This window comes from Festucalex cinctus, chromosome 18 (genome assembly GCF_051991245.1).
Source record: "Festucalex cinctus isolate MCC-2025b chromosome 18, RoL_Fcin_1.0, whole genome shotgun sequence".
In the NCBI taxonomy this organism is placed as follows: Eukaryota; Metazoa; Chordata; class Actinopteri; order Syngnathiformes; family Syngnathidae; genus Festucalex; species Festucalex cinctus.
In genome coordinates this window covers 12,817,793-12,836,462 of record NC_135428.1, presented here as the reverse complement: position 1 = coordinate 12,836,462, position 18,670 = coordinate 12,817,793, and the positions used below count along the sequence as shown (strand labels likewise).

At 39.6% G+C, this 18,670-nt stretch overlaps 1 protein-coding gene across 2 annotated transcripts in view; it reads right to left on the bottom strand.

Annotated features, from left to right (window-relative positions):
* tmem132e (transmembrane protein 132E) overlaps positions 1 to 18,670 on the bottom strand; it is a 270,213-nt gene that overhangs the window by 17,791 nt on the left and 233,752 nt on the right. For both annotated transcript variants that reach the window (XM_077504355.1, XM_077504356.1), the window contains 2 exons: positions 14,724 to 14,867; positions 3,643 to 3,848 (listed from right to left, as the gene is read on the bottom strand). In XM_077504355.1, coding sequence (XP_077360481.1) covers positions 3,643 to 3,848; positions 14,724 to 14,867 — 350 coding nt within the window. The remainder of the gene's footprint in view (positions 1 to 3,642; positions 3,849 to 14,723; positions 14,868 to 18,670) is intronic.

Genomic DNA, 18,670 nt, shown 5'->3' with positions numbered 1-18,670 from the left:
AGCGCTTTGGGTGGATGGTGATGTACTCCGGCGGCGAGGACGGCAGCCAAGCGCCGCGCGTTCTTAATGCCGCCATTAAACATCTCCTAAATGAAGTGTTGTGGGCCTGTTTGTAACCGCGCCGCACATGACCGGCATGCCGGAATACCTCCACGGCAATCACCTGACGGCCGTTTGTCATTGGAGGGACGCCCTTAAAAAAAAAAACTGCATGGAACAGTTTTTTTGTTTTTTTCTTTTCACCCAAGCCACCATTTTATTTTAATATTTTGTGTACTATTCACACAAGCACTCTCCAAATTTTTTGTAATGAGTGCGACAGTCAAAATGATATAGAGTTAGAATTGCAAAGGGGAGGGGCTAGTTATCGACAGTTCTCTTGTTGCAATGCATTATTCCACCATAGGTGGCAGCAGAACATCCGTACGGCAGCTTTAATTTCCCCTTGGCCAGCATTGTCGTTTTAAAGGGCCACACCACGTTTTTTTGCTTGTTAATTGCGCTTTGGCGCCACGGCAATTGACAAACTTCTCCATTGATTGCACTACAGCAAGATAAACAGATGACGCAAAATGTCTTACCTTCAGTTGCTTTGTGGAAGGTAAAGGTAGCAGCTAGAACAAACTTACTGGAAAAGTTCTTGTGATAAATTGCTTTGTGCAAGATGGCAAATAACTGACGCAACATATCTTGCCTTCAATTGCGCTTTGCCAAGATAACCACCTGAGGAAACATACAGTGCCTTCCGTTGCAATTTGGAAGGTAAAGATAACAGCTAGAAAATATACTGCCGGAAAATATTTTGCCATTAACTTATTTGTGCAAGATGGCAAATAAATGAAGCAACAACATATCTTGCCTTCAATTGCGCTTTGCCAAGATAAACAGCTGAGGAAACATACCTTGCCTTCAGTGGTATTTTTAGAAAACAAACCGGCTAAAGCAACAGAGCAACAAACCTCAATAGCACTTTGGCAAGAGAGCATTCAGCATAAGGAACATATCTTGCTTCAAAATTTCTCGCCTTCAACTGTGCTTTGGTGGGATAAAAGAAGAAGCAACATATCATTCCTTCAATTGTGCTGTGGCAAGATAAGGAAGCACGTCTTCCCTTTGCTTGCATTTTGGCAGGATGGGAAACATGAAGCAGCAAGTTTTGTTTCCTTCGTGTGCGCTTCGGCAAGATGGCAAACGGGTGCAGCAACCTACCTTGCCTTCAGTTGTGTTTTGGCAAGACAACAAATAGAAACAGTAACATAATGTTGCACTCAATTGTAAAATGGTAAACATAACTGGATCAACAAATCTTGCCTCGTTCCCTGCAAAATAAGCAGACGAGGCAACATTTTGCCTTCACTTGCACTTTGGCAAGATGGCAAACAGATTAAGTAATATATCTAGCCTCGTTTTCTCTTAAGCTTGGTAGTAGAAAAACAAATGAACAGATTTTACCTTCAATTGCACTTTGGCAAGATAAACACTTAAGTAAAATATCTTGTCTGGCTTCCTCTTTGGAAAGATAAACTGACAGTGCAATAAATCTTCCATTTGACTGCGTCTTGGTAAGATAAACATCGGAAGTAACATCTGCCTTCATTTGCACAGTGGCAGACGGCAAAGCGAGGAAGTAACTTATCTCATCAACATGTCTTCCCTTCAACCGAATTTTGTCTTTGGTGTTCAAATTTGAGTGAAACCTCTCAGCTTATCTTGCTTTTAATTACACCGAACAAGATCACAATCACATAGTACAAAGCAAACTATCTAGCTAACAAAAAACAAAAAACATTTATCTCCAAATGTATGCATAAAAAAAAAAAAAAAAAAAAAGATACAAACTGCAGCAAAGATGTGACGGTACTAAATGACATTGTCATTGAGAGAAAACATAATCCTCGACTGCTGCAAATGTTTTTGAGCAAAGCCCTCATCATCCCCCGGCAAGGTGCAAAAAGCACTTGTTTGTTCTAAGAAGCCTCGGGTACACATCCTAATGAAGTCTCCGTCTCGGCCTCGTCGGCTAAATGTGTCGGGAGGGCTCAGACGCCAACATGAAAAAGTGGATCAAAATGCACCTGAGAGCCTCGTTAGGCGAGGCTACGGGCGCTGCGGCGTGTTCCGTCTAATTGGAACAAAACAAGACCAAAAAAAAAAAAAAAAAAGACTTCTGCTGTTCACTTTCAAGTGTTTTTGACAAACAGGTTCAATGCTCTTCGGATAATGAGTGCAACGAAAAATCAAGTCCTGAGGAAAAAGTGTTGTGAAGGTAGATAACTCATTGAAATGCGATAAATAGCGAATGTACTCTAAAGCTCTGATAATAAGATGGCTGCCACATGCCTGTTCACATGGTTACTGGAAACCTATCAGCTTTATTATGTTAGGAACACCACAACACTGATAGGATTTCAAGTGACTGTAAACAAAGTAAATTAATCAATAACACAAGACAAGATATGTTTTGGATAGGGATGGGTGAGTATTGATATTAGGCAGTGGTATCAGGCACATAACGGCTTCAAATCAACTTCTTTTCATTTGACGCAGTGTACCCGGAAAGACGAAAATCTTTACCTTAAAATAACTGACGTTAACCTCCAGGATTCTGTGACATAGGCCAACGCCATAACCCACATTTTTGTTCTCTCTGACACCTTTTTAATTAAAGCTGTCTATGCTGCTACTAGCCTCATCTGAGCTAGCCCTAAACTAGTTTCTCTCTCAGGTCCGGCATCCAAGTTTACAAACTCCTTTCATTTGTTGCTAGCATGTGATAGCCGGCCAAATATTCCCAATGCTAGCATGGTGTTAGCTGGCCAAGAGTGAGACGTTAGCCTGCCAAATATTTCCATTGCTAGCACGGCGTTAGCTGGCCAACAGTGAAGCGTTAGCCGGCCAAATATTCACGTTGCTAGGACAACGTTAGCCGACCAACCCGGAGTCGTTAGCCAGCCAAATCTTCCTGTTGCTAGCACGGTGTTAGCCGACCAAAAGTGAGGCGTTACCCAGCCAAATATTCCCTTTGCTAGCACGGCGCTAGCTGGCCAAAAGTGAGGTGTTAGCCGGCCAAATATTCACATTGCTAGCACGGCATTAGCCGGCCAACAGTGAGGCGTTAGCCGGCCAAATATTCCCCATTGTTAAGATGGCATTAGCCGTAGCCAGCTACTTGCAGACATCCACTGGAATGAAACGTATATGGCTTTCAAGCACGTTTTCAGCAGCCAATTCACTACTCAATTAGAATCACCACTGTTTTGTGCACAGTCCTAATTTCAATGTATCAGCTACATTTTCTGATTCAAATTAGCTTTTGTTGCACCCATATTTGTTGGAGTTATATGTTTTGTTTTGTTTTTAGCACACTGGTTTACGGTTTATTTTGTCTATGAAAATGTTTTTCTTCAATTGTTTTTTTGATTTTTGATTTGATTTGATTTATTGAATATATAAACATACAAACAAACAGCAGAGAAACAAAAAATTAAAAAAGAAAAGAAGAACCCCATAAAATCATCAATCAATCACAATTTACATGTTCAAAAGGGGATAGGAAGAAGTTAAAACTTATCTCGTTCTACCCCTTATGCCCCCAATTGTAGTCTATTTTTGTGAACTACAATAACCTTGATGGTGCCTCACCTGCGGTCAGGCAGAATGGGGACCCGCCAGCCCTTGATGAAGCTCAGGTTGCTGTCGGACAGTTCCACCCGCAGGGGGAGCTTGGGCACCCACACGGTGAGCTCCAGGGGTGCGCTCAGGTGCTCGTAGCTGAAGATGACCCTGGCGTTCATGGAGCCTCGCGTCTCCTTGCCGTTGACAAACACGTAGTCGCAATTCATGGAGACCTGCCACACAAAGCACGGGGAAAGGTCAAGGTAAAGGAGCGTGGCTCTATATGGTAATGGTCACCTCGTCGACTGAGGGGTGAAATACGGAGCGGGTACACGGGTGGCTGTCAGTGCTGCAATTTATTTGCTGTTCCAAGGTTGAGTCTTTGGGCGCAACAAAAATACTGCAAAAATTTGCCAACAACAGCATGCCTTTCACAACAAGATACGTGAAAAAGTCTTCAGTATTGACCTCAAATCACTTGCAGATCGCGAACAATTGTCCAAAAAAGAGGCTTCAAACTGTTTATTGCCACTCCAAGTTGGTTTACTGACAGACAAAACAAAGCAAAGAAGACCACATGTTGTGTACTTAAAACAAACACAAGATGTGCACCGTTCAGGAATATCTGTGAGCCAGATTACCCATTTTTTACTCAAGGATGGTGAAGCCGGAATGAAGCCACCAGCCATTGGCTGGTACCTCTTTTCTTCACTCTTTAGATTGGCTAACGTTAGGCATAAGGACTGATGAGCCAATCGCAGGCAGAGTAGGGCGGGTCATGCTAAGGAAAATAATCCTTCAAAAACTGCCTTGAGTTGTGACGGTGGCCTGAAGTTTTAGCTCAATGTAAGCTCTTTGCGCTCATACACTGGACACTCGCTCGCGTTGTGGGTTCGACCCCAGGGGTGGGCACCACAGTTTTGTTTTATAGTGGCTAGGCTGGTAGTTGATTTTAAAGTAAGTTAAAACACAAGAATTGGGACAAATACAAGCACAAATGTTTAGTTTGACTTTTTCACAAAAAAATTATTTGGACACATCTAATAAAAGGACACATAAAAAAAAAAAAAAAAAAAAAAAAAAAAAAAGTCTGTAGGAGCCATGTCAGAAATTGAAAAGAAGGTCGGCCATTTTGTGGCAAATTCCAGTGCTCGAAAATGTACTCTGTAGGAGACTATTGCGATGGCAAAATCCCCACTTGGATCAACACCATGAAATCGAAGCTCAACCACCCCCCACTACTCCATTTACTGGAAATCAATCAGATCCATTTTTGGACCGTAAACGAACTCGCAAGCGGCAAAATGGCAACATAAGCTCCTTGGCGGAGGTACTCCACCTCTCCATACGTGCTAACAGGATCATAAAAGCCGTGTGTGTCCTCAAGGTCGGCCGGGCGAGGCGGGATGGATCGTAAGAGTTTACAAGGCGAAACCGTGATATTGAACGTCGGCCCTGTATGTGTGTCACCTTGTTTCCCGCCTCTATTGTCTTATATGCAAATGATTTTGAATCAACACAAGCAAGAGAGGAAATGGGAAGGATGTTTGATATGCAGATGAGGCCCTCTACTGGCGTAAAAAAAAAATAATAATCCATTGACAGGAACAGGTGTTGCAGTGCGTTCGAGGGGTCTCGCCGACATCATGTATCATTTTTCATTATCCATTAAAGCCACAAGCAAGTGAGCCGTGTGATATTGAGTGTGCTTGCTTGGCTAACCGTACCTCTGCTAATTTAATGCCGCCACTCCAGGAAATACACTTGACAGTTCAATAACTATCTGCAGTTACATTAGTTCCAGGGTCATTTATCGGGTCAAAAGACGACTGTGGGGAGGCCCAAGAGCCTCTGAGATGGAGCCTGCGGCATTAAAAGGATCTAATGTGAACTATGTGTATATATATATATATATATATATATATATATATATATATATATATATATATATATATATATATATATATATATATATATACATATATATACACATATATTTTTTTTAATATAGGTCTAAAAGTTGCAAAATGTTAGATGGAAATGCACTACCTGCATGTACCTGGCCACCGTGATGCTAAAAATAGTGGTCAGTCCTTCCATTCTTGGTTCCCGTTGTCTTGGTGTACACAATAATGTCAATAGGAGATAAGGCCAAAGCACGCCAACCCCCCCACCGCCAGGACCGGGTCCCCCGCCAGTCCCCTCGGGCGCCGTGACTCACAGATGCTACGTGAAGGCGGGAGAGATAAGACCTTGTGGCATACCATCACGTCGCACGCGTACGCTACCACAACAGGGCACAGCAAAAAAAAAAAGAAGAAAAAAAAAAAAAGATAAAAAAACAGCAAAAAGCGCTTCAATTTGCCATCTCCACCTCAAGAAACAAAACAGGATATACATAAATAAATATACATATATTTCTAATTAAATTATTCATATAAGAGTTAAAACACAAGTAAGCATTACAAAATACAAATAAATATTTGAAATTGAAATAGAAGTACAGTACATTAAAAATTACATTACATTTATTAAATTGTCCTACTTTTAAAATGGTAAGATAAATTAGAAATATTCTTAAATCTAGTATACAAAACTGAAAATAAATAAAATTGTGAAATAAATAATGGAACACAAATAACTCTTAGCAAAAATAAAAATAAAACATTACAAAATAATTAAGATGGGAAAATAAAATCCAAATACAACAGGAATAATAAAAAATACAAATAAATATAAAAACGAACAAAAAAAACCCCAGAATAACAATCACATAAAAAAATATTCTACTTTTAAAATGGTTAGCTAAATTACAAATATTCTTAAATCTAGTATACAAAAATTGAAAATAAATAAAATTGTGAAATAAATAATGCAACACAAATGACTCTTAGAAAAAATAAAAATAAAACATTACAAAAATAATTAAGATGGTAAAATAAAATCCAAAAACAACAGGAATAATTAAAAATACAAATAAATATAAAAACGAAGAAAAAAAGGAACAATCGCAGAAAAACAGAGAAATACATTAAAAAATAATGAAAAAAATAAAATAGGTGGATAAAATATCCCTAAAGCAAACAAATACAATTAACACAGAATAAATGAAACTACATAAAAATAAAACTTAAATATACATTTAAAATAGTAATATAATAAATAAATTAAAAATAAGAGAATAAAAGACAAATTTGAACTAAAATACTAATACTTTAAAAACTTAATGTCTATAAAATATGAAAATATGAGAAAAGAAATGTGAAATCGTATAGCAATATCTTTAACATTAAAATTCTATATAAATACGTTCAATAATAAGTATTGGAAACAGTAAAGCAATAATAGCATTTAAAAAAGTTAAAATAACACAAAAATAATATATATATATATGTATATATATAAAATAAAACATTTACTACATCTATTTTCGTACAATACAATAAATCAAACCTGAAACAAGAATGGAAATCTGTTCAAAATAGTATAACAAAATACAAGTAAATGATAAACAATGAAATTAAATTTAAAAAAAGAATGAAATATGTTGTAGCTGGGATAGGCTCCAGTTTACGGACAATAAAATCACGTTTAAATATCAAAATAAAATAATTAAATGTAAATAAAAATAGCCAAATAAGGCCACCAAAGTCATACCCCCAGATTAACCTATTCACATTTTTTGTTCAGATTTGAAAGATTATTATTATTTTTCGCTTTTGTGAAAAACAATTGTTGGCAGTTTAACCAAATTGTTTGCAATGCATTTATAATTGGCGTCAATTATATGTGGCTATTCGCTAGTCATTCGCGGGCTAGCCCGATCCCATCCTTGGCAAATAATTGGAGTTGCTGTAAACAAATATAAAATATCAAAAAGAAGAAGAAAAAAAATCTCATTGCCAGTGTTTGTGTTTAACTGTTTTCATCTTGGAAAGGTCTGCTCAGGACAGCCGCTCCTTCAACAACTGCCGCTTGTGTTCACCAGTGGCCAGATGCTGCCGCGCGTTAATTACCTGCTATCGCTCAAGTGGATCACACACACACACACACTCATACACGCGAACACACACGTAATCTCCTTCCATTTGTATGGACGTGTCACAAATGACTGCCATGTGAATGATATGTGGGAGCAAGAAATCATCTCTCCTCATATTTCGACACGGGCTGATTAACTGCCAGTAGCGAGGCGGCGGGGGTTAGCGCTCCCCCCCCCCCCCCCCCCCCCCTCTCCTTCCCCCTTCCCTAGTGACGGCGTGTTAAATGGAATGAAAGCTGACACATGGCGCGGCATTAGCGGGCACCACGTCGCCGCTAAGGAGCTTTCGCCGCTGTGATGGATGTGTGTTAAACGGATGCGAGCTAATTTAGCCGCGCTAGCCTAAGAGCCCCCTCCCAACCGCCGCACATTTACACATATATTAGCCTGTTGTTACTCGGATTAATGAGGCTGAAGATGATCTGATGGCCCGGGAAAAAGGGAGAAAGAGAAGTTAAAAAAAAAAAGTGAGGAGATGGGGGAACTGCTTTAGGGACTTTGTTCCCATTCAGTCACAAAAGTACTCGTGACAGCAGCCGCTGGCGTTTGGACGTTAAAGTCTGACGAGTTTGTCCGAAAAAGGTGTGAAAGTAGCAAGCGGGGAAGTCATTTCCCGCCCCATGTTTTTGGATGTTGATGGACGAGGAGGGTCACAGGCTTGCCTATAAGGCAAACTTTTACCTTTCATGAAAATAAATCTGCCTCTGAAAACAGTTGCACTTGGCGACATCAAAATAGGTAAGCATGTCTATCATGAGTAGACCCACAAAAAAGTCTCAATAAGCCATATCCAAAAACGCACATGGAGTCAGCCATTTTAGTTTGAAGCAGCCATTTTAGGGTCATTTAGCCAGTCAGGCGTCCTGAGCGTTTATTGTATTTAAGAATTCAGCCCTGGATGCCACTTGCGCTTAGGAACATGAAATTTGGTCGCATGTCTATCACGACTAGACCCACAAAAAAAGTCTCAAGCATTCAATAATGAAAATGCACAGGAAGTCTGCCATTTAAGTTTCAAGTGGCCATTTCTGGAACATTTCAGCCATTTCCTCACATCCTACAGAGCATGTGAAGAAAATTCCGCCCCTAAAGCCAGTTGCACTTTAGTATCGTGAAATTCGGTCGGCATATCTATCACAACTAGACCCACAAAAAAGTCTCAAGCATCCAATGATGAAAATGCACAGGACGTCTGTCATTTGAGTTTGAAACAGACATTTCAGGGTCATTTCAGCAATTTCTAGGTCATCTTTCTGAGCACATATGAGAAAATGTAGCCCCAAAATCCAGTCGCCGTTAGCAACATGAAATCACAGGCATGTCTAGCACGGGTATACCCACAAAAAAGTCTCAAGAAGCCATGCTTGAAAATGCGCAGGAAGATTGCCATTTCAGTTTGAAACAGCCATTTTAGGTCCATTTTAGCCATTTCGCCACATCTTCGAATTTAAAAAAAAAAAAAATAGTCTCTGCAGCCAGTTGCACTTCGGACCACGATATTTGGTAGGTACGTCGATCAGAAGTAGACCCACAAAAACGTCTCAAGAAGCCATGCCTGAAAATGCACAGGAAGGTTGCTATTTTAGCTTGAAACAGCCATTTTAGGTTCATTTTAGCCATTTCTAGGCGTCATTGAAACATTTACAAAAAAATTGAGCCCCTAAAGCCAGTTGCACTTAGCAGCACGACATTTGGTAGGTACGTCGATCAGAAGTAGAACCACAAAAAAAGTCTCAAGAAGACATGCAAACAGAAAGTCTGCCATTTTGTCCCAAAGTGACCATTTTCAGGTTAAACTTGCAGATTTTAATTGCTGCCAAATTTGGCTTTGTACATACAGTACAAGAAATCTGATGATGCACGATTGTGGATCATTTTTGTTTGCACCACTGAAGTTTGACGACTGAATGGCACTAAAGAATCGCTCGTTTGAAGGACAGACGCTTCTTCTGTCAGCCGTTCATGTATTAATGGAATAGATGTGTGTGAAAAAGGCCCTTGGGTGGCGTCGCCCTTATTAACCCCGCCACTTTCCCATCCGGCGTTAAATACGACACAATGTGACGCGTCCCCGCCCGAGCAATCTGCTGGCACCGCGGCGGATGCCACAGCGCATTAGCGGCACTGCGGCGAAGGTGGGGGAGGGAGGTGAGGGGGGTGAGGCGGAAGGGAAAGCCACCGCGGCGAACGGAACACCCGCCGCAGTCGCTAACAGCTTTCGACTCGCAATTAGCGGGCCAAATTTATCAGCGGAAAATGGCCGCGGGAGCTCCAGCGAGTATTTCAAGTGTCAGGCCCCGGACCCCTTCATCAGGCTGCGCGCGGCCGTTGCGGTGAATTACGTCCCCTCTTTGTTGCCGTCGTCCAGATACGCATCAGCAGACGGCGCAGTAAACGCGCAACGGCTGCACACGTAAGGTCAACTCCCGGCAAAATTGCATTAACCCGATGAGAACGGAGATTTTCCAGCCCGCGGACGAGAGGCGGGATATATTACCCGGCAACATGACCTGCCCCGCCCCCTCTCCGCCTCCCCCGGTTATGATGTATCCTCTGCACCGCGGAGAAGTCCGGGCCGGCCGGCCCGAACTCCATTTGCAGGAGATTAGATCCTCCGATTACCTCCCAACCACTGGATGAATCCTAGACGGGAGTCCCAAAGCCCCTCCAGATCCATTTCAATTAATAATTTAGCGTTCGAGGGGGGAAGGAGGAGTAAGGGTAGGGTGGCGGAGTATTTATGATGATTCCAATGGAGCTCAAGACGAGGCTTGAAAGTTAAAAACGACCCTCGCGTCTCCTTTGTCACGGCGTGGCATCAAGCTATTAGATGGCGTCGGCAAAAAAAGCCTCACAATTTAGCGTTGACCATCTGTCGAGGGTACCTGTTAACGAGTGGGGCTCTACGGGGACAATTTCCGAGTTGGAGTTCGTTGACGACCTGCAACTCAGACAAAATTGCTGCTTCTAACAGAAATGGAGGGCATTCCGTTCCATTTTGAAATGGGTCCTTGAAATTTTTCGTGTGGTCTGTTATGATTGACAAGTACATCAAATTTTGCACCAATGGGTGAAACTTTTGTCAGGGGCGATTTATTTATTTTTTTCAAACTTTTAAACCTTGAAATTCACCTCATAATTTCCTGTTTAATTGTAGCTATTGGTTTTTGAGACTTTTTTTTGTGTGCCTGGTTATGATCGACATGTCCAACCAATGTTTGTGCCGATTGTTTTTGTTGTTGTTGTTGTTGTTTTTGTAACTTTGGGCTGGAATTCTCCCCTGCTTGAGAACAATTTCAATCAGGAGTCCTTAAGACTTTTTCACACAGCCTACTATGACCGACATGCCAACTGAATTTCCTGTCAATGGGTGAATCCCAAAATGGGTGCTTGAAAAACATTGACTTCCTGTTCAATTTTGACCTTAGGTCCTGGAGACTGTTTCCACGCGATCTGCTATAATCAATATGTACAACCAAATTCATGTTGATCTTTGAAACTAGCTTCGGAGGCTAATTTTCCCAACTTTGGAGCATTAGAATTCGCCCCAAAATGGCTGCTTCAAACCAAAGCGGCAGACTTCCTGTTTGATCTTTGACATGGATCCTTAAGACATTTTTGTGTCTTCTGTTATGATTGCCAAGTTCAACCAATTTCACATTATTTGGTGAAAATGGGAAGTATTCGGCTGTGTAATTCACCTAAAACAAAATGGCAGACTTCCTGTTTGATTTCGGGCATGGGTCCTTGAGACTTTTTCGTACTTCATAGTATAATCGATAAGTCTACCCAATTTCGCGTTAATTGGTGAAACTGGTATTGGGGGCTGATTTTTCCAACTTTTGAGCCCTGGAATCCAAAATGGCTGCTTCAAAACCACATTGCTGGCTTCCGGTTCAAGTTCGGCCATGGATCCTTGAGACTTTTTCATGTGGCCTGTTATGATTGACAAGTCCAACCAATTTCGCATTGGCAAAACTGGTGCTGGGGTCTAATATTTTTCTTAGCTTCTCAAGTAAGAATTTGTTAAAAGTATTCACCCCTGGAATTCCCCCAAATTGGTTGCTTCAAACCAAAATGGCTGACTTCCTGTTTGATTTCGAACATGGGTCCTGTGTGTTTTTCCTGTGTCTTGTTATGATGGACCTGTCCACCCAATTCCACTTTGAACGTGGGAATTTCAAAGCGATTGTGATTTTTGCCTGAATCTCCAAAAAATATGTTTTGCCTTCACGCAGCACACAAAGCTCCCGAGAGAAGAACGGAGAGATATTTCCGCTATTGGGCGACGAGGCTGAAAAGTCAAAGTCTTGGCGGTCACGGTGAGTCACCCGAGGCCTGCGCATCCCCCGCTGAGCTCCATGCAGCGGCGTGGAACTAAACTGGCAACCTTTACAAAAGAAGCGCACGGACACAGCGGCGCGATCGGCTCCACGTATATGGCAAATCAATCGGCTTCTTCACTTGAAAGACACTTTGAAGATGAGGAGGTGGCTTTTTGTTTTTCCTTCTTTTTTCCTCCATCACAGACCTCAACTCAGATCAAGCCAATATTGGACATAACTTGTTGTTCGAGTAAATCCTGCATCGTCGTAAAAGGACGACATGCTGGTCACATTGCAGTGATTGGGCGTCGATTTTCAAGCGTCGAGAGCATGAATGCGATGCCAGGACACTTTTTTTACGATTATTTTGACATCATATTTATTTTCCGTCTGATTGACATGCAACTTCACACAGCTGATTATGTTCTGATTTAGGATCAATGCCCTTGATTGTTGATTAGTTCTGATTAGTTATGGTCATGTTGCTGATATTTATTTATAATTTATATTTTTGACTGAGGATTTAAAACATTTGTTTAAATTTTCTGTATTGATTTTTAAACTGATAATTTTTTTTTGAAGAGTAATGATGAGCTAACAATTTAATGCTTTATGTTGCAAATTGCAATGTTTAGGTATTTAATGGTATTTTAAAAAAATGTATTCAAAACTAAAATTAAATGTACTTACTTTTCTAAATTGATAATGACTGTGATGATAATGTTCATGCTAACAGATTTTTTTTTCATTATTTGTGCTGATTTTTTTTCGTTTGCTGATGCTCATTTTGGACACTAATATTTGAATTGCTATAATTTATATAGTTGCATTTTAATGTGTAAATAAATTGTGATTGATTATGACTCATATTGATTTCATTTCTTAATGCCAGGTTATTTTGATAACTTTTTAAAAAAGGCTTAGGGAATTCTTTCATGTTTAATAAGTAATTGAAATGATTTCAATAAATTCAATCATTTTAATAATTTTATGAATATTTTCTCTAATATATACTTTTTTGGTTTAATAACTACATTTAAATGATTTCAATAAATTCAATAATTTTAATAATTTTATGAATATTTTCTCTGATAATTACTTTTTTCAAGAGTACTTGAATTTATGTTTTTGAGAAATGTACGGACTGTATTACCGACAGACTTCTTATAGTGCTGTTGAGTCGAGTCGAGACTGAATCTCGAGACTCCTCGGCAATCGATTACACGAAACGGAACACCAGCTAACCACCCGTTAAGCCGTCAATACAAGAACATGATGCAACTCTCAGCTGAGAAATGCTTTTATTTACTCCAATTCTTTCTTTTTTTTTTATACTTTGCCTGTAGCCACGGCACTAAAGTTAACAACGTGAGGGCCGGAGTACACGAGACGGCGGCGGACAAGCACGTCGGGGAGATTTTTACTGCTTTCCCCCCCATTGATGTATCTGCCGCCTTTTATGAACTATTGATTTTATTTGAGGAATCAAATCAGGAGGACACGCTGAGAAGGGGCTGTGCATTGGGGGGGGTTACGCTCATGCACCGCAGCCGCCACGTAACTCGATTAATTCGGTCCAAATTGACTTCCCCGGCCAGACGGGAGACGGCCTTTACGGCTGTGGCTCTCAAACTGCGGTTCCTGGACACGCCGGGTTCGGCAGCTGTAGCTTGGGGGTCCGGAAAATATCTATTACAGCAGATTAATTTGAAGAACTACAGATAGAATAAATGTACTAAAACTACTAAATAAGTCTTTGTTCTTGTAAAGGTCTTTTTTTTTCGTGAAAAATGCAAATTGTTAACCCGACAAAATGGTCTGTTCTTGTAAAAATTCTGACTTTTTGAGTGAAAAATGTGGCTTCTCATAATTGTGACTTTTTAATCCAGACAAAATATATCTTTGCTCTTGTTTTTTTTCTTGACTAAATACTATTTTACTCCCTTAAGATTACACCTTTTGTTTTTTGTTTTTTAATCTAAATAAGATTCATCTGGAAAAAAAATCCTCACATTACAATTTATAATGTTTTTTTTTTTTTGTTTTTTTTGAAAGACAGCTTTATTTTTAAATGGATAATTTTTAGGGGTGTCGCGCGATTAAAAATAATTAATCATAATTAATCGCATGACTTCAAGAAGAAACTCACAATCGCAAATTTAATATCTGTCCTAAATGTACAATAAAACATTTTCATACACTGGTTAACGTAAAAGTGGAAAAATAAATGTTAAACTAATAGAAATATGGCTGCATCTTTTAGTCATTGATACAGTCAATTCATAATAATGAGTGAATTAAAAAGAAGTACGGTACTGTAAAGAAAAGTGTGATATTGATTTGTGTTAAAGTCATTTTTTTGTGCCACGAGAGGGCATAATTGCATTCGCAAGACAACGGTGAGCTTAGTGCATATTTCATTTCAAATTAAGAGCTACCTAATCTTTAACATGAAATTCTATACATTTTTCAAATTGTAAAAGACAATTTGACCCCAGTCTCCACAAATATATGCATTATTTTTAAATTTACTTCTGACACCACTAATAATTGTATTTTCTAGAGAAAAAAAAACAAAAACTATTTTCACAAGAGTGAGACTTTAGAAGTTGATTTTTTTTCTTGAAAAATAATATGACTTCATTCAGGGTTTCTGCAGGTATCAGCAAAACTAATTGAATGCCTGTAATGGTCACAGTGATGATGATGATGATGATGATGCTGATGATGCTTTCCGATACCTTGACGATGTCTTCGTTGGCCGACTTGCACTGCACGAAGGCGGAGACGTCGGTGACGGCTCCGTTCATCTCGATGGACACCATCTTGACGGGGATGGCCACCGTGCGACCCGTCAGGACGGCCGTGTTGATGATCTCCGTGTCCTGTGGAGGAAAAAAAAAAAAAGGAGAGCAGACGGGTCAGGTGGGGGCTTTCTAATAAAAACATCAAGCAGGCGTCCTGGCAGCTTTCAGTGGATTTCATCAACTACTTGAAATGCCTTTTGTAGTCAGGGGATGGAAATAAGACATGAAAAGGCTGGAGTTGAAATTTGGCCTCGTAATTGTGGTGAGCGTCTGCCGTCTTCATCTAAGATGAAGGTTTATCGTCGTCGATTGTGTCAAGAGTGTGGAAGAGATATGATGAGACAACAGCAATTCAAACATTTTCTGCGTTTGTGTGTTTTTTTTTTTTTACATGTACTTTTTAAGATTTTTATAAGGACTGGTGACACTGATTTTTAATGATTTTTTGTAGATTATGAGTTGTACTGAGGTTTTGACTTTATGGCTTCTTTTCAATGACGAATGAACATTTTCAAATTCTATACATATTTGATATTCACTTACTATGGCTACGATGATTTTTTTTTTTACTGATTTTATAGATATTTTTGATTGATTGATTGATTGATTGATTTTCATACATGATGTTTTACATTATCATGCGTTCTAAATTTTTTTATTTTTTTTTACATTTTTAAAGATTGAGTTTTCATCATCCATAAGCGTGGCTGAGATACTGGGAGACATAAAATAGAAGACAATGATTTTTAATGATTTTTTTTATGTTTTATTTTGCTGAATTAAAAAAATAATAATGACGTACTTTCATGGTATTTTTATTTATTTATTTTTACAGTATTTATTTGTATTAGTGTAGATTTGTTTTTCATTCATTAGTGAAAACTTTTTTTAATAGTTTAACAAGTTTTTTGTATATAAATTTTAGATTTTATTTTCATTTTAATTGCTTGCATTTTTTGATTGATTGGGATTTTATATACTGTAAGTATCTTTATGCTTAATGTTTTGATTGATTGCTTTCTTGTTAGATGATGATATTTTAATTTTAATACATTTTGCATTTTTTACTTTATGACAATTTTGATCATCATGAAGATTTTTTTTGGATGAGTTTTCAAGTCTTTTCATAGTTTTACTAGTTTCCTATGTTTTCACAGATTTTTCTGATCGATATGGATGACGATTTCCATAAAGTGGCTTTATTGATACTGTATATTTTTTTTCTTGATTTATGTCATCTTTTCACTGAAAAGAAACTAAATGAAAAGCTTGGAAAAAAAAGTGAAAGTTATACAAACATACAATTACACTCCATATTTTTACATTTATGGCAATCATGTTTGTTAATAAATAAAGCAAATAAGTTGTTTTGACTTTAAGTCGGGCTTCAATAAAAGGGACGGCCATTCTGTAAACATTTGATTCTTTGTTGTGAAATGCAGGACGTGATGTGTTTGGTGGGAAGTTGATCAAGCACGACGACGGCGAGGAACTCCTTGAGGAGCAAACAAGTCCAGTCCATTAAGGCGCCAAGTCGTCCCTGCGCCAAATAAACAAGGAAGCAAAGTAATAAACAAACGCTTTGTCAACACACCCTTATGTTAATCGAGCAGCCGCGCGGTGACCGATCGATGAATAAGGTCACGCCGTCCCGCTCTTCCCCCGTGCGACCAGTCGATAACGTCGCCCCGCTCCTCTGTCGTCGTGATTGCGCTTCCACAACATTCCTTGACGAAGGTGCGCCAGTTATGTAAATGGAAAGTTTAGGGGGGCTAAAAAAATAAGAGGTGACATCTCGGCAAGAACTCATTAGCGGGAAAAGTATGCAAATGAGGTAAACACAGACGTGATGATAAACAGACGCAAATAAAAAGATGACAGCCGCCAGCCCGCTCCTTGCCAGTCGACTTGTTACGCAAGCGTAAAATAATAAAAGTTGATTTATGCGGAGAAAGGGCAAGAAGTGACTTAAACACGGACGCGTACAACATTTAGGAGCGACAAAAAAAAAAAAAAAAGGGGGGGGGGGTCTATTATGGAGGAATTGATCAAAATTGCAAGGCTGGGTGGGAAAAAAATGAGACGATTAGCTTCCTAGAATATAAACATGGAGGAAGACACCATTGGGGACCAATCAGCCGGCTGACCAAACCCTACACTACCTACATATCAATCTAGCGCATATCTACCTACTTAACCTACCTAACTAAATCTCTAAAAACCTACCAACCTACCTAACCCCCATACCTAAATACCTGCCAACTTGAAAACTACCAACCAACCTACCTAAATAGTGACCTAAAAAATACCAGCCCACCTAAATACAGACTTAGCAACCTACACAAAATACTAGGACTGTCGCTGTCGAATAATTTTAGAATCGATTATTCTATCAATTATTTTATTGATTGATCGGATACATTTTTATCTTTCATTAAAGAGTATTACAAAACATTTTTTCCATTTACCGTTTATTAACCAACTGCTTATTTATATTACTTAGTGATTAAAAACAAAACAAAATAAAGATCAATTCAGCAAGATCACAGCAGACGGATTGATGTTTTACTCACCAACCTTTTTGAAACGGATTCAGTCACCGGTTAGGTTTTCGTTTTCCAAAGTAAATGCAAATGTTTGCACACAAAACATAACCAGTCTACTTTGACGAAGGACTCCAGGAATTAAGGAATAACTACTGTTGAGTGGCTGAAGTTGGAAGACTTGGACAATTTTAAGGTAAAAATGGCTCTAAACGATTTCTGATGGAAACAATAATATTCATTTTATTCTATTAAAAAAATTACAGTTATTTCCAGTAACTATAACTATAAATAACTATCCACCTTTCTAAATACCTAGCAACCAACCTACATGCAGTTCTCCAACACATACCTACTTATTAAGAATGACTTGACACAGCTAACATGCCTAATGAAGCGTCCTCGTCAACAATACACCAAAAGCAGCACGCCCCCTCATCACGGCAGGAACAGGTGGGCAGGCACGTAGCCGAGGAAAACAACAAGCGGCGGGTTTGCGAGTAAAAGTCACGGCGGCGTGGAGTGTAAAATTTGGCACGCGCGTCGGCGTACAAGACGCATGCTAATTCTCCAAATGTCAAGGGGCCTCATCGACTGGCGGGTACGCGGCGAGAGCCGTATGTTTGCGGCAGATGTGCAACTCCAAGTGGAGAATGTGTAATGGGGCTCGCGGCACTTGGAAGCATGCAAATGGTCTAAAACGCTGCGGCGCGACTTCTAAGCAGTGTTTGGGTACTCGCACACACGTGTACAAACACAAAATAACATGAATGCTATGCTAATGAAACAGTGCTACCTATTGCTATCATGGCAACAATTAGGACTGCTAAATATAATATCATCATAATGATTATCTATCATATCTATCTCTCTGTCTGGGTAGTTAGCATCTAGCTATATAAGAAGCTGTCTATCTGTCTGTTGAGCTAGCTCACTACAGTATCAGCATCCATTCATCCATCCATGGTACCTAGCTATCAACCAAGCTAGCTAGCATTCATCCAGTAACATAGCCATCCATCCATCCACCCTCCATCCATCCATGGTACCTAGCTAGCAATCGAGCTAGCTAGCATCTATCCAGCTACACAGGTAGCTATCCATCCATCCATCCATCCATCCATCCATCCATCCATGGTACCTAGCTAGCAACTGAGCTAGCTAGCATCTATCCAGCTACATAGCTATCCATCCATCCATCCATCCATCCATCCATGGTACCTAGCTAGCAACCAAGCTAGCTAGCATTATCCAGCTACATAGCTATCCATCTATCCATCCATCCATCCATCCATCCATCCATCCATCCATCCATCCATCCATCCATCCATGGTACCT